The sequence below is a fragment of the Amia ocellicauda genome, chromosome 22, assembly GCF_036373705.1.
Source record: "Amia ocellicauda isolate fAmiCal2 chromosome 22, fAmiCal2.hap1, whole genome shotgun sequence".
NCBI lineage: Eukaryota > Metazoa > Chordata > Actinopteri > Amiiformes > Amiidae > Amia > Amia ocellicauda.
Window position 1 is genome coordinate 7,096,078 of NC_089871.1, and position 14,217 is coordinate 7,110,294.

Below are 14,217 nucleotides of genomic sequence, written 5' to 3' on the forward strand. Positions count from 1 at the left end.
ATTATCTGCTACAAAAAATAATAGTTGCCACTATGCACAACTTTTATACCGTAGAAACAAATAAAATCTGTTGACATAATTTGTTTATATATATATATATATATATATATATACACACACACAAAATAAAGTGGCCAATAACTGACCTTATATCAACGCAAAAGGAAAAGAAAACCCCGAGCTAGTTAGGCCTGTATTGACGAGGAGTCTGTTTAGTGGGAAATGATCGGCTCCCTCGGATTGTGGTCGTGGCCGAGGTCTGTAAAGGGTTTAATGCATGAGAGGATCAATGGTGATCGGTTGCTTTCTCGGTCTGCAGGTTTGTTTCAGGACCGGGGAAGATGAACCGACCCAGTGAGCGAGGAGCACGGCCCACCTTCCCCCGGCTCACAAACAACCCTGCACACGCCACCGGCTGGTTCTTTTAAATAAAAATCATCATTTACACCACACATTTACGGTCACAAAGCAAAACACATTGGTCTGAAATGCGGTCGAGACGAATCGGAAAGGCTGAGTGGGCGAGATGGGGGGCGAGGGAAGTCTGTACCAACTCAGCTCTGCTCCACTGGACTTTACCAACCATCGCCAGGGACAGCGCCGGCCCGTCCGCCAGCCCCAGAGTCCACTACGAGATCTACCGTGTTCCCGTGCCACGCGTCGCACACGGCCACCCGTCCCCTCCCCAATAAACACAACCACAGGAGAATTGAGTTGACGCACTTTATTCCTAAAACAGAAAGCTGCACCACCCACAGCGGCACAGCGTTTATATATAATTATTTATATATATTGCCGTTTGGTTTTTTTGTGTCTAAATGTGTGGTATAAAATACTATATACGACAATGTACCTCTTTTATTTGAATAAACACAGTGAACTTCATTGCTGTACAAGTACTCTGCAGCTACAGCTTAGCTGTAAGTCCCCCCCCCCCCACACAAAGGCTTGGACTTTAACCCCCAACCTACTTCATCTGTACATCATGACAATACAAATTTCTGTCCCCTTACAAAAAATAATACTCTAAAAGCAACCTACTGCAACTTTTTTTTTTTTTCTTCGTTTTTTTAATTAAGACGATTACATATATTTTAGACCAATTGCTTTAAAGCAAGAAGGCGATATAAACCTTCAAGGATTTTTTTTTTAATATATAAAAGAGGTTAAGAAATAAGACAAATTATACATTTAAAAACTTACAATAAATAAGATAGATGCAGGCATTTTATTTGGATCCAATACCATCCAAAGACAGGGTTTTCAGGTCTTGATGAAGAATCGATTAGTTTGTAAGAATGTCCCTTTTCTTCCAATACTTCAGACAGACACGCGTGGCGAGAACGGGCGCTCTGGTGTCACCACAACAGAAACCGCGGCTGCAGGGAGCATCGCTGTCATTATATTATATATATATATATATACACACACACATATATATATATATATATATATATATATATATATATATATATACACATACATACACATTATATATATACACACACATACATACATACATATATATACACATATACATATACATATATATATATATATATATATATATATATAGTAATATCTATTTCCATATTCTAAGTCTGTTATATAACAATGACAGGGTAGCCGGCCGCGCAGCCGCGATGGTGCTGCCTGGGGGAGCGTCCCACGCCGCGGTCTCCTGCATCGGGAGACCGTTCCAAACTCGTATAAAGTCCAGCACTGTAGTCATCGGCCGGGTCCTCCCCATGCAGGGCCCGCTCGCCCAGCCCATTATAGCATGTTCATGATGAAGTTGTACATCTGGTTCAGAACCACGAAGTGAATGGGGAGACAGGAGCGCCGGTCCTGGGTCGCCGGGTCGCAGGTCAGCCAGGACAGGGCGTTGTACTGTTCCAACACGAATCTGTGGGAGAGAGGGAGCCGGTGTTAGCGCCTGCGGCAGACACGGACAAGTCCACATCACCACCTGCAATGTATTTAACATATAAGCCACCTTCGCACTTGGTCAATTCTCCAGGGCTGTGACCACAGGCAGGTCTGTGGGTTTAAACAAACTATGTGCAGTAGAACAGGCTTTTCAGGGCATAAATACAAATTAAACCATAAACAGAAAAGATCCAGCTTACAATCCATAACATTTAAAAACCTTACAGAAATAAAGGATTGCTTTGCCGCTTCACTAGCTACTATATTAGCCAGGGCCCCTGCCAAGTGTAAATCCAAAAAAAAAAAAAAAAAAAAAAAAAAGCAAGGTATGCATATGAAAATGAAACATGGCAAGGGCAGGACTTTTGATGGCTGTTAAATTTGTCCGGTGAAACGGTCCCTGGAATTGATGGTGAAGGAGGAAGCCAGGGAGGCGAGCAGATCGTTACCTGAGCACGTCTGAGGTCTGGTTGGAGTCGAGGGGGTGGGAGTGTTTACTGTGCAGCAGCTCGTCCGATTGCACCGAAGACACGTGGAGGTGCAGAGAGGCCTGCGGGGAATCGGAGCGAAGTGGGCCGTTAGTTTCCCTGCAGCTCTGGTCACAAACCACTCCACCAAAAACTACCCTTAGACATGCAATAGAGACGACCACTGCAAGCCTTATACCTTCTCCTGAGTATTTCACACATTTACCAAGAATTCAGTTATTTTTCTAGTAAATACAATAAATGTAATAGAACCAAAAAAAGCTGAAATCTCAATCTAGCATTCCGATATGGTGTCAGAGACAGAATGTGGGCGGAGCCGATTGGAGGCCCCTAAGAATTGTGGGAGAGTGACGGCAAGTTTTGAGTCGCTGGCATTACCTTAAGGAAAAGGGGACACTGGTTCTGCGCTTGCGGACAGGCCGACCAAAACCAGTCCGGCAGGGGGCCCGCCTTAGCTGTCGACACGAAGTAGCCGAGAGCCAAGGGCTGCTGGAGGATATTGGGAGCTTCATCATGAGACTCCATCCGGTCTGTACTCTGTCCCTGGGAAAGGGGGGGGAGGAAGACACAAAAACCCACAAATAAGTTGCCGATACACAACTTTAGGTGAAACCCACCCCTCTGGGCTCTAACACACACTGCAGAAGATCAGAACCGCCTCGGCGCTCTGAAGGAGGGTTGCTCGCCCGTACCTTGCTCCCGTCGCCGCCATGGGGGTAGTGGGAGCCGGGCGAGTGGACAGGGGATGTGGTGGGGGACGCTGGTAAGATGTTGATGATGTCAGGGTCCACCAGGTCCTCCCCTGTGTCCAGCAGATCAAAGATGCCCATTCCGTCTGATCCATCTGAAATGAGAAACGGTGCTCAGTGGGCAGTATCGGTTCAAAGACTAGTGTTCCCCGACTGAACACTTCAAGGTTTTAAAAAAAAAAAAAAAAAAAAAAAAAAAAAAAGCCCTCAAAGTATCAATTTTGAAAGGATTTTACAAAAGATGGGATAACAAAAGCATTAAATCTTAATTTCAACTTCCTCCACACCCCTGAGGCGGCTGTCCTACACGTGCCAATTAAACACGAAATGTGAATTCCATTTACTCGCAGTTGTATCCCTCGTGTAGTTAACCATCTCGTTTTACAACTTTTGGGAGGTTCACCGGCGGCTCCGGCTAATCAGGAGACATCAAAAGCCCAGATTAAAATTGTACTTTATTCAGGATCTGGGACGCCGTGAGCTGACAATCCCCACCAGCGCTAAGAGAATCCCGTAAAAAGGCCCGTTTAGTGATGCACAGTGCAATTAACGTGAACGGATTCGGTGCGCTGCTCAAAGCCGCCGCAGAATGGCAATAAGCCGTTCGGGGGACTCACCGTTGATGGGGTTGAAGGCGATGTCGATGTTCTCAGTAGTGTAGTTGGAGCTCGCCACCTGCACGAAGGCCGACGTGGGGAACACCAGGATGTGGGTGCAGGACGTGTCCTGCGGCGTGTTCAGCTGCGACGTCTGCATGTTCAGAGTCGTGCTGCGGCCGAACACCGAGCCCGTGGACACAGAGTCTGGGGAGAGGCAGGGAGAGGAGGGTTAAAACGCAGATCGATTGAACACCACGCCTGCTCATCAACAGACGGGAGGACACCTGGCACCGCTCTCACCGTAGACTGGCATTACCTGGCATGATGACGAAGGAGCCTTGGGGCTCCATGGCGACCAGGCAAGCGCTGAGGATGCTGGGAGTGTCCGAGGCGGAGATGCCACACATCCGGCACATTTCCTTCAGCCGCCTGCTGAGGGACTGCAGATTGCGCCGACTAAGGAGGATACTCCAGTCTGCAGGACGAAAACAACGCTGTCAGGTGACTAGGCTTTTTATTTTTCTTCTCGAATTTCCAGCCACACATCAGAGGTGATGTGCACAGCTGTTAACATCACTTCACGGCAGACGCACACTTCTCTCCCCCAAACCGTAACACCTGTAATAATATGCTGTAGGTCTACTTTATTTGATTTAAACAAGCAGGAGAGTGACTTCTAAGTGTTTGAAAACGCACTGAGGCCTCACAGAGCCACGAGCTTCCTCACCTCTCAGCTCCCCGTGTCCTATCCTGCCCAGCCGCCCGATGACGACCCTCCAGGGCAGCGAGGTCATCTGCACCAGCCCCAGACACCACTCCCACAGCTTCTGCAGGCCCAGGCGTCGGGCCGAGCCCTTTTTCCTCCGAGCCCTTTCATAGACAAGCAGAGCCAGAGTCAGCACGACAGAGACACGAGACGGTTTACTGCAGCGCCCACGGAGAGGGGGCCGTTTCCACAGGTCGCAATTCACTACATCACACATTGTACCAGGCTCACCTGTTGGGAACGTCGATGTTGATGATGCATGTCTCCAGCAGCTCCCCGTACAGGTCGGTGCAGGTGGCCAGCAGCCACCTCTGGTCGTGGGACAGACAGTATCCCACGAACAGCACGTTGTATTTCTGGGACGCCTCCCCAAACGTCTCGCCCAGCTCCGTCTGCTTGTCCTTCACTGGCGCCAGGATGAAAGGCGGGGTGTAGAGTCGCAAACACTCAGGTCTCTGAAGAGCGGGGGGAGAGGAGGTTACATTTCTGATGAAAACCACTGCCGAGTGACAAAATGGGTTTGGATTTAATGAAGGATCTGAACGATTGGAAACCGATCTGAATTGGGCTCTAAGAGTTATCAAACCTCGAGAACAGGGAACTTGGGTTCAGTCAAGGAGAAGCACATCTCCCAAATCTTGTTTGGAAGAAGTTTGGGTCCGATAAAAGATTTGATGCGTTTCTATGAACACAGAAGGACAAATGTCTGGCGTGCCACAGCTGCACACCAAGTCCTCCAAAGAGGGAACCTCACCTCCGGACTCTTGAGGGACGTGTCCAGCGCCAGGCCTGGGCCGAAGCCGGTCAGGGTCTTGACGTTGGTGGAGGAGGGCAGCGGTCGCCGACACTGGGAGAACACTGAGAAGGCCAGGGACTTCAGGTGCTGTGCGTAGATGTGTCGCTCTTCGTTCTTCACTGGCTGTAACAGGTACTGGCAGGGAATGATCTAATGAAGGGAGGGTGGAAATAAAGATGAGACTGCAATCCACACTGGAGATCTGGCACAACTGCTAAGACCACCCATCAATATATGCCTGGCACAGATGTACGTGTGCGTTTTTGAGGACACTTTACTGGCTGACCCTCACCTGCACAGAAACGGCGTTCCGGATATGTGGCGGCAAGAACTGCAGCATCTCCAAGTAGCAGCGCAGCAGCCCCAGGGTCCACACATTGGATGGGTGCGCCCCCCCCTCCGATTCCTCGTAGGTGAAGGGGTCGACGATGTAGACCACGATGGCCGGGGGGTAGGTGATCGCGTGGGAATCGCCGTCCGTCGGCACCCCCACCTTCTCTCGCTCCATAGTGCTGAGGAGAGAGGAGCGCCAGTCAGACAGTCAATCAGGCCCCTGGAACCACACACTAACTGCATCAGACTACTTAGGATTAGTGGATGGTTGGGGGGTCTTACCTCTCGGGGGGCTCGACGGGGCCCTGGGTCTGGGCGTTGCCTGGCACGCTCTCCCCTGCGCCTTGCATGCCTGGCTGCTGGCCTAGCTGTCCGCCCTGCGACGTCATGTTGCCAAATGGAGGGAAGGCACCGGGTTTGGCGGACTGCATGTTGTTTGCCATGCCGGCTGGCCCCGAGGAGGGCAGAGCAGCGGAGGGGGTGTTGGGGGGGACGGTCGAGCCGGGGGCGCTGGCCGCAGTGCTGTTGGGGAGGGTGGAGCTGTTGGGGGTCAGGGTGCTCTGGGCGCCAGTGGAGTTGGACGCGGGTGCCTGCGTGGAAGCCGATTGGCTGGAGGGCGGAGGGGGGTTGGGCTGAGTGAGCAGGGAGCTATCCAATGACTGCGTAGCGAGGTACGGAGCTGTGGGAAAGAAACAAAATGAAATCAACCTCACTGGCTTGGGGTCTCCAGAGAAGTCTTCAGGTATCAGTCTTAATCTATTTGCTATAAATAAAATCAAACTTCTGACACTTATTTCACCACACATCTCTCAGATAAGTCTCACGTACCCAGGTCGTGCCGGCACACTTGTGCGTACAGCTTGAGTTTGGCAAAGGAGTCGCTGTTGCTGCTCGCCGCCTTCACAAACCACTCGCTGACCGGCTGGTCCCCCAGTTTCTTCGCAGCCGTGCCACCCACCCGGACAATGCCATCAGAATGCACTTTGGAAATGGGCCGGTGCTGACCCAACCGGCAGGACTGCAGACGGAGGAACACAAACATGAGTCATCAAACAATGGCAAGGGAACGAGGCCTAGTCCTCTTGAACACTGGCAACAGTGGTACGTTGTCTTTCCTGGTTATTGATTCTTGGTAGAACGAAAACAATTCAGTGATGCAAAACAGATGTCCACTAGGTGGCGATACTAGTTCCCTTTCAATTATGCTGCAAATTGCACAGGCAATCACTTCTAAATGCCAGGTACTCCTACTAATTAAATGCAAACTAAGAAGGATTAAGCAAACCTAAAAAAAATTAAGTGACAGCAAGGCTATGGAGAAAGCTGGTGATAGAACTCTGCTCATCCCAATAAAATACTTCTCCGCAGCAGTAATAAAATTATCCGTCTGGTCGAGGCGGCTCAGATTTCAGGTGCTACACTTTTCTGCCGAGGAGTTAACAGGCACTTTTACATTAAGGCGTCCGATCAACAGGAAGGTTCATTTTATATATGAGCTTTTTGTATCGCCCCTGAAAGAAAAAAAAAAAAAAAAGTGAAGACACTTTGTACAGGACGGATAAGATTGAAACGGGAGAAGAGGCCCAAAGCACTGGAGAGATGCAGAGGTGCGCGGAGGGACGGGGGTCCAGTCCTCACCTCGTACACGGCCGTCAAGTCCCTGAAGAAGCCCTTGGCGCCGTTGAGCAGCGCCTCGTTCTCGGGACACAGCACCAGGTAGCCCACATCCCGCTGGGAGCCGAAGGGGTCCAACAGGAGCTTCTCCCAGTAGGGCAGGCCAAAGGGCGACAGCACCACAAAGTCGTACTCGTAGCCCACCAGGAACGTGGGGATGGGCAGGGGCTCGGGAGACTCGTCCGTGCCTGGAGAGAGGGAGCGGGACAGAGAAAGACATTGAGCTTCGTACTTCATCTACTCAAAAACAATAGGAGAGAAGAACGCCAGTGGCTGCTTTGCTTCTCCACCTCCAGGTGCTCACCGTAAGACCCCCGCCCCGCCATTTTGTGGAACTGCTGCCAGGTGAGGGGGCCCTGCACGCCCCAGGAGCGCACCGTCCTCTTCTTCTGGATGGCGTCCTGCAGCACAGGCTGGAGGGACAGTAGCACCCGCAGCACATCCTGGGAGCACAGCATGCTGACGTCCACAGCTACAGAGGAACAGACAGAGAGGAGAGGTTACACTACACTGACTGGGCTCAAGGTGTACAATCATGGTTAGGGGATCTGTGCTTTGGCACGAGGGGGAAACCAGGGAGTGCCGGACGTGGCTTACCGTTGCGTTTGGCCCAGTGATGCAGGCAGGTGCTCTTGACCAGTGTCTCATCTACCTTGCCACCGGACATGTTGTCCATGAACTGGCGGCCATGCTCGAGGGCCAGGTAGCAGTCGCTGTGGCAGTCCCGCTCCTCCACGCGCACGCAGGGTGGAGGGGCGCTGAGGCCCTTGGGCGGCTGGCCGTCGCTCTCGGGGGTGGTGAGCGGCGAGAAGGGGTTGGTGCACTGGTCCTGCAGCAGCAGCACCAGCTCGTCGGGCACGCGGTCCCTCAGGCTGCCGCCCCGCTCCAGCACGGCACTGCGCAGGGCCTCGAAGTGCTTCTCCACCTCGCGGCTGACATCCGAGCCACGCCCGATGATGTCCAGCTCGTCCTCCAGGAAGAGGCCCGAGCCGTTGCCGTACTTGCGGTTCATGACGGCGCTGAAGCCACAGGTGCAGGAGTACTGGACCTCGCAGTTGGGGTCGGGGATGTACACGCCCACGTCTGAGCCCTTGATGTTCATGTTGCACACGCACACGCAGCAGCTGTCGAAGTTGCAGTCCTTGAACAGGTTCATGACTGACTCTGACAGGATGAGGTTGACGTAGAGGCTGTGGGCCTCGGGAATGGAGGGCACAGTGGCCGGCTCCACCGAGTTGAGTGGCCGGCAGGTGGAGGGCGTGGAGGCGGGCGAGTACAGGTCCGAGTTCTCGTACTTCAGCGAGCCCTGGACGCTGGAGGGGCCCCGGGGGGTGCGGGGGGTACGCGGCGTCCGGGGCGTGGGGGCCGAGAAGCGGGGCGTGGCGGGCGAGGGCAGAATGCCAGGGCCGTTGCTGGGGGGAGCACTGGTGGAGATGAAGGGCGTGTGGGTCTGCGGCGTGTAGGTCTGGATGTAGTCCTGGTCCATGGCACTGCCCACGCTGGGGATGTTTCTGCCACAGAGTGACAACAAACAGTTACAACTGTGACGTCGGTACACCAGAGAAGACACTCCTACCTCAAGGAGATGTTAAATGTTTACTCTTAAAAAAGGGTATTTATTTTAAAAGTGTAGTAGTCTTTGCATTTACTGAAAAGTTTTAAAACGAACAGACGCATCTCAAAGAAGTGTGTTTTGTGTGTATTTTACAGCTTCTGCAACTTCAGCCGTGAAACTATTTGCAGTTGGCAGCCAACGCAAAAACAACAAAACGTCCAAGCGTAACAGCTCAGCGTATTTCGGCGTTTGGACAGAATCTTAAGCAGCGACGTTCTGCGCACAGATTAAACTGAAGAAGAGCTTCAGTGGAACAGAACGTCCTGAAACCTTGAAGAAACAAGTCTTTATTCAAACGCAGTTAAGTACGCTGGGCAATAAAAACAGTTTGACCATCTTATAAACGGGCTCCCAGGGACAGTTTTATTGCCTGTGAATTTATTGGCAGGTTTAGCACACTGCGAACAGAGATCACAGCTCTTTCCACAGTTTAATTCGGGGGAAATAGGATAAACGGACATTTTGTTTCCTAAAAACAAAAACTATAAAACTGTTAAACTGTTTACACAACTAGTCAAGTGATGCATTTTCTTTTCCATTAAGGCATACCTATAGATTTTAAATACATTATGAGGTTCCCCCACATACATTTCCTCCCACCTGCATGAAACTGAAACGCGATGCACAGAAACCCAAGCTAGAATCACCCACAGACCTTAAATGGAAAACACCCGTGTGAATACAGTTAATTTAAATTGACCACGAACGCCACAAAACGGATTTCAAACTGAAAACTCAACCTGCAGAATCACATCAGCCATATACCCTACCCCCCCTCAAAGTATCCACCGAGGACTACAGCTCAGACAGAGAAACCCAATATATTTCAAATTGAAAAGGTTTAAATTCTGCGTACGGCGATACTACGGTGCTTCCGGGTCTTAAATTAAAATCACGAGATGCACTATAGAGTGTATCGCAAAGATCCAGCCACACTGAGGCACAGAAGTCCGCTCCGATTTACGTCTTTGATAGGAAAACGTTGACGATGGAAGGTCTAATTACATTACAGCCCCACCGACGCTGAGCTCGTCCACAAACGGCTGCTGATGAAAGACATTTCTCAACACAATCCATTTCAGTGATTTGGAAATCCCAATTGGTTACAGTGGATTAAGGATCTGAGAGAGAAAGCAACGCGTCTTGGGTTTTGAGCTTGACGCACGATGGGACACAGAAGCCACGGGCCCGGCATTTACCCGTCCTTGTTGAGGAACGTCATGGGCTGCACAGGGTTGAGCAGCTCCAGCTTGCCCACGCTCCAGCTGGGTCGGTACAGGCACTCCTCGGGCAGCTTGATGGGCTGCATACACTGGCTGGGCAGGGTCTTCAGCGGGGCGAACATAGAGCAGCCCACCAGCGCTTGGCACGGCTCGGGCTTGTACACGAACGAGAAGTCCTGGGGAGAGACGGGCAAGTTTATAACCACAGCACAGTGACGGGACAGATAGATCTCCAAATCCTGAGGAGCTCAGGCCAGGCAACGTCAATCTGCGGACGTAAAATCGACAAGGCTGGCATTACCTTGATCTCGGATGGCTTGGGACTGCAGAAGCCCTCGTCCACCTCGATTCTGAACTGGCCCCCCAGGGTGGAGTTGCCATCTAGCACCGTCATGCCCGAGGCATTGTCCAGACTGCAGTACTCCTTGCTGTTCATGTTCATCGGGGAGTAGCCCATGATGTGCTGCTCCAATGATGGGGGGGTGGGGAACATCTGGTGCAGATCAGCCGAACCTGTGTTTGGAAAAGGGGAAAGGACTGGATTGACAGAGGCCCGGTAAAGAGAGGTCTGAAGCTCGGGAGAATTTCATACCGAGAACGACTGAGGAAGGAGCGTTGAGGAACACCGACAGGTTCTAGGTCAGGACAGAGTTGAGGGTTCTCTTACGGGATGGACAGAACGGAGATGCCAAGGTCAGCCTTTTGCCTAAGAATTTAATTCAATGTAGATTTAAAGCAGGACGGGGTGGGTTGGTAATTTACTGCAGGGCTTTTCTTGACAAATTTAAAATAAATAAAATGGGTAATTGAGTGTGTGGCTCACAGCGCTGGTCTCTGCATGACGCTGATGCTTTTGCTGAGGGGCAAACTACCCCGACACCCTGTCAGCACACTCCCAGATACTCTTACAGAACACAGAGCACACACAGTTCAAAACAATCATCTCCCGAGTCTTCAGTGTGGAGTAAAAGTGTAGTAATTTAGATCTGCAAAGAGTGAAAAAAAGAATCGAACCCAAATAACCCCGAAACTGCTTCTCTGACATTTAATTCTGTGGGTCAACGGTCATTCAATATATCACGTCTCCAGGAATGGTTTGTTTAAATCAAACTCGAAAAACAGAAAAAGCAGGAATAGGTGGCGGTTGTTCTAAGAAGTTGCGTTATAAACAAATTCTTCAAGGTTCACAGCGTGGAAACGTCTGCTGCTAATGAGGTTCAAATCTGGGTGGAAGCTAAAATTAAGCTATTGTGCAAGCTTCCCCGGTCAATGCCGAGACAAATGGCTAATCCAGACCCTTCCCGAGGAAAGTATGGCCGCTGTTGATCACAACCCAAGAGAAGGGAAGGGAAGGGATGGCACGTACAGCGCCCTCCTCTGGACCTTGTCTCAGTCCTTTAATCTCTTGGTGGTACGAGGACCTTTCTAGACTTTGGCAGAGAGAAAAGTGACGCCTCTCCAGTCCTCCACTAGGTGGCGACATGTGAAGCTGTTTCACAGGCCTTCCAACACTGGGCGGGGATGTTTAGACCAGTCACGGCGTCTCTCAGGACGCCTTCTGCAGCTTTTCAAACGTGATGTTCAGACCTGTCAACACCACCCCTAACACACACTTAGTTTTTAAACATCTGCTCTCAAAAGGGCACTTAATCGTGAGTCTTCTACATGAATTTCAATGTTGATGTAGCAGGAGTCAGCTTGGAGATGCAGGAGCACGAGAATGACATAAGAAAAACTTACTTATGCAGGAGAGATGGTCAAGCGATGCCGGCTTGGCTTCCTTATTGCCAAACTTATCGTCTGTCCCATTAACGGCACGTCTGGCACCGGGCTGGCAGAAGGAAAAGGGAGCAAGTTGAAGCATTTGTTCACTCTTCTACGATACAGAGAGATGCATTCATTACGCACAACCGTGTTGGAAAACCAGGAGCTCAAGACGGGACTGAATTCTTAATTATTTTGCCCTAAAGCTCTGTTAATCGGGAATTTAATACTGTTGTTGAAATGGAGCGAGACAAGGCGGAGTCACAAACCCAAAAACCCCTTCAACTAAAGCTATAGTGTCTGCAGGTTTTTGTTCCAACAGGAGCACCCAATTTCTTTAAATCAATGCCATAATTTACTCGGGTGGGTTTATTTTATTTTTTATAGCCGATACCTTTACAATTTGTTGACAACTCAAAACATTGAACCCACAGAACATTTCAGAGTTTGAAGTGTTAAATTAATCCAGTTAATTGTTTAATTAGACCAATTAAGGAGCCAAGAGCTGGGCTGGAACAAAACCCAGCAGACACTGCGGCCCACCAGGACTGGAGTCTGACACTCCTGACCTAAAGGAAGCAACTAGTGAAACAAGGTATTGTTTCAGTCGCGAACTAAGAACATTTCTTGAGATGTCATGGTTTCTACTAACAGGGAGGGAGGCAGGGGGGAAGCCGGATTTAAATTTGATTAAACCAAAGTGTTATTAAACCGCCGTTTCAGGGCCTGGGTTTGGGTCACAGGAAGGCTTATCCAGTGACATGCAGAAAGCCTGGCAACTCGCCCCTGGTTTCCACTCCAGCTAAATGGGATGTTAATTATGGCAAACCGTCCACTTCCGTTGGCCTGCTTACCGTGAGCTCGTCCTCGTCGGAGTTGAAGAGATTGTCCAAGTCGTTGATGGAGACGGCCAGGTCGTTCTCGTGCATCAGGCTGGTGGAGGCGGTGCGGTTGTGGGCGGCCGCTCGCTGGGCGTCTGCGGGACACGGAGCGCAGAGTTAACTCTTCCCCCAACGAACACCATCACCACACCCTCACGCAGTTTACTTCAAATTATCATTGAATACAGTATTTGGTATATAGATACACGTAACAAAAATATCTACAGAATGTTACCAGCCCAATCAGGCAGCCGTACACTGTGAGCAGAACCCCCAGCCCCCCATGACAAACGCCTGGCTTACCACTCTTGGAAGAGGGACTGAACAACGACATGGCGTCCTCACCATCTGCCGGCACTGAGCCGCCACTGGAGCCGTCATCCCCCTGGAAAACAAAACGCTCAGATGTCACTGTGCTGCTCCAGAGGCCCCCATTGTCCCCTGCCCCCCGTGAAGACACCCCCTACGGCACACCCAGTTGCCCAGGATGGAGGGAAAAGGGCAAAGAGGGAGAAGAGAAGCCCAGGTCAGGATCCTGTGTGGGGCAAACCTCACTATGCCTCTACCAAGGAACGAAGGATGACCTATCCATCTGATTGGTAAAGTTAATGGTAAAGCTGGAGCATAGTGCTAAGAGCATTTGTTGTCATGGTCTTAAACGTGCCATGTGAAAAACACTTCCTACCATTACACAAGATTGTTTTTAGCTGAATCTATGTGAGAAGACATTCAAAATTCAAAATCAGAAATTCCTCCGTACATCACTGCCGAGATTTCTGTTGAATTGGAAGCATATGAGAGGAGGACAACACTATGAAACTGTGCCGAGCTTCAATGATGTCACTACCCTTCGGAGTCGTTTGGTCTCTGGGATTATCCTTTATCTCTTTTAAAGGGGTCTGACTACGAGCCCAGCAAACAGCTGTCACCACGTAAAAACGTCTAATTAGGGACTTTCAAATGCACAGAGGCCAGGAGCTTTTCCATTCTTATCTCTGTCCCCCCCCAACCAACACCCACCATAAACGAGAGCTCCGCTTTCAAACAAGGCCCGCTTCTGAAGTGTGCATGTTCGGGACCCTGCGAACACAAACCCCCTCGATCTCGGAGGAAACGAGGCCAATTTGCAGGAAAGCTCAACAATAGCCTGCGCCGAGAGGCTGTCACATCGCAGCGGCGCTGATGTGGTGTGGAGCGTAACTGGAGCTGGCAGCGATGCTATGAATAGAGTGCGCCGGCTCTCCCGTCAACATGAAAACCAAGAACTCAGCATTCTGCTCAGGGGGTCCGCTGTGCAATGGCACCGCAGACACCAGCAGGGTGCCGGGGCTCTTGGGAGGGAGAGCGCGCCGGTGATTCACACACGCTACACGTGACACGCATGGTAAAACGGGAAGCCA

At 50.6% G+C, this 14,217-nt stretch overlaps 1 protein-coding gene across 3 annotated transcripts in view; it reads right to left on the reverse strand.

Moving 5' to 3' along the window:
• Positions 1–709: 709 nt before the first annotated feature.
• med13a (mediator complex subunit 13a) overlaps positions 710–14,217 on the reverse strand; it is a 56,719-nt gene continuing 43,211 nt past the window's right edge. Inside the window, exons 11-30 of one of the 3 annotated variants that reach the window (XM_066696181.1) lie at positions 13,121–13,202; positions 12,791–12,912; positions 11,913–12,003; positions 10,474–10,685; positions 10,149–10,348; positions 7,932–8,833; positions 7,639–7,806; positions 7,299–7,522; positions 6,489–6,678; positions 5,943–6,339; positions 5,620–5,839; positions 5,286–5,477; positions 4,763–4,986; positions 4,493–4,635; positions 4,082–4,240; positions 3,784–3,969; positions 3,110–3,261; positions 2,796–2,960; positions 2,379–2,479; positions 710–1,906 (exon numbers count right to left, since the gene is read on the reverse strand). In XM_066696181.1, the coding sequence (XP_066552278.1) occupies positions 1,774–1,906; positions 2,379–2,479; positions 2,796–2,960; positions 3,110–3,261; positions 3,784–3,969; positions 4,082–4,240; positions 4,493–4,635; positions 4,763–4,986; positions 5,286–5,477; positions 5,620–5,839; positions 5,943–6,339; positions 6,489–6,678; positions 7,299–7,522; positions 7,639–7,806; positions 7,932–8,833; positions 10,149–10,348; positions 10,474–10,685; positions 11,913–12,003; positions 12,791–12,912; positions 13,121–13,202 (4,263 nt within the window). In that variant the 3' untranslated portion in view covers positions 710–1,773. Of the gene's footprint in view, positions 1,907–2,378; positions 2,480–2,795; positions 2,961–3,109; positions 3,262–3,783; positions 3,970–4,081; positions 4,241–4,492; positions 4,636–4,762; positions 4,987–5,285; positions 5,478–5,619; positions 5,840–5,942; positions 6,340–6,488; positions 6,679–7,298; positions 7,523–7,638; positions 7,807–7,931; positions 8,846–10,148; positions 10,349–10,473; positions 10,686–11,912; positions 12,004–12,790; positions 12,913–13,120; positions 13,203–14,217 lie in introns of all 3 variants that reach the window. The other 2 variants (XM_066696180.1, XM_066696179.1) reach the window with 2 other exon arrangements.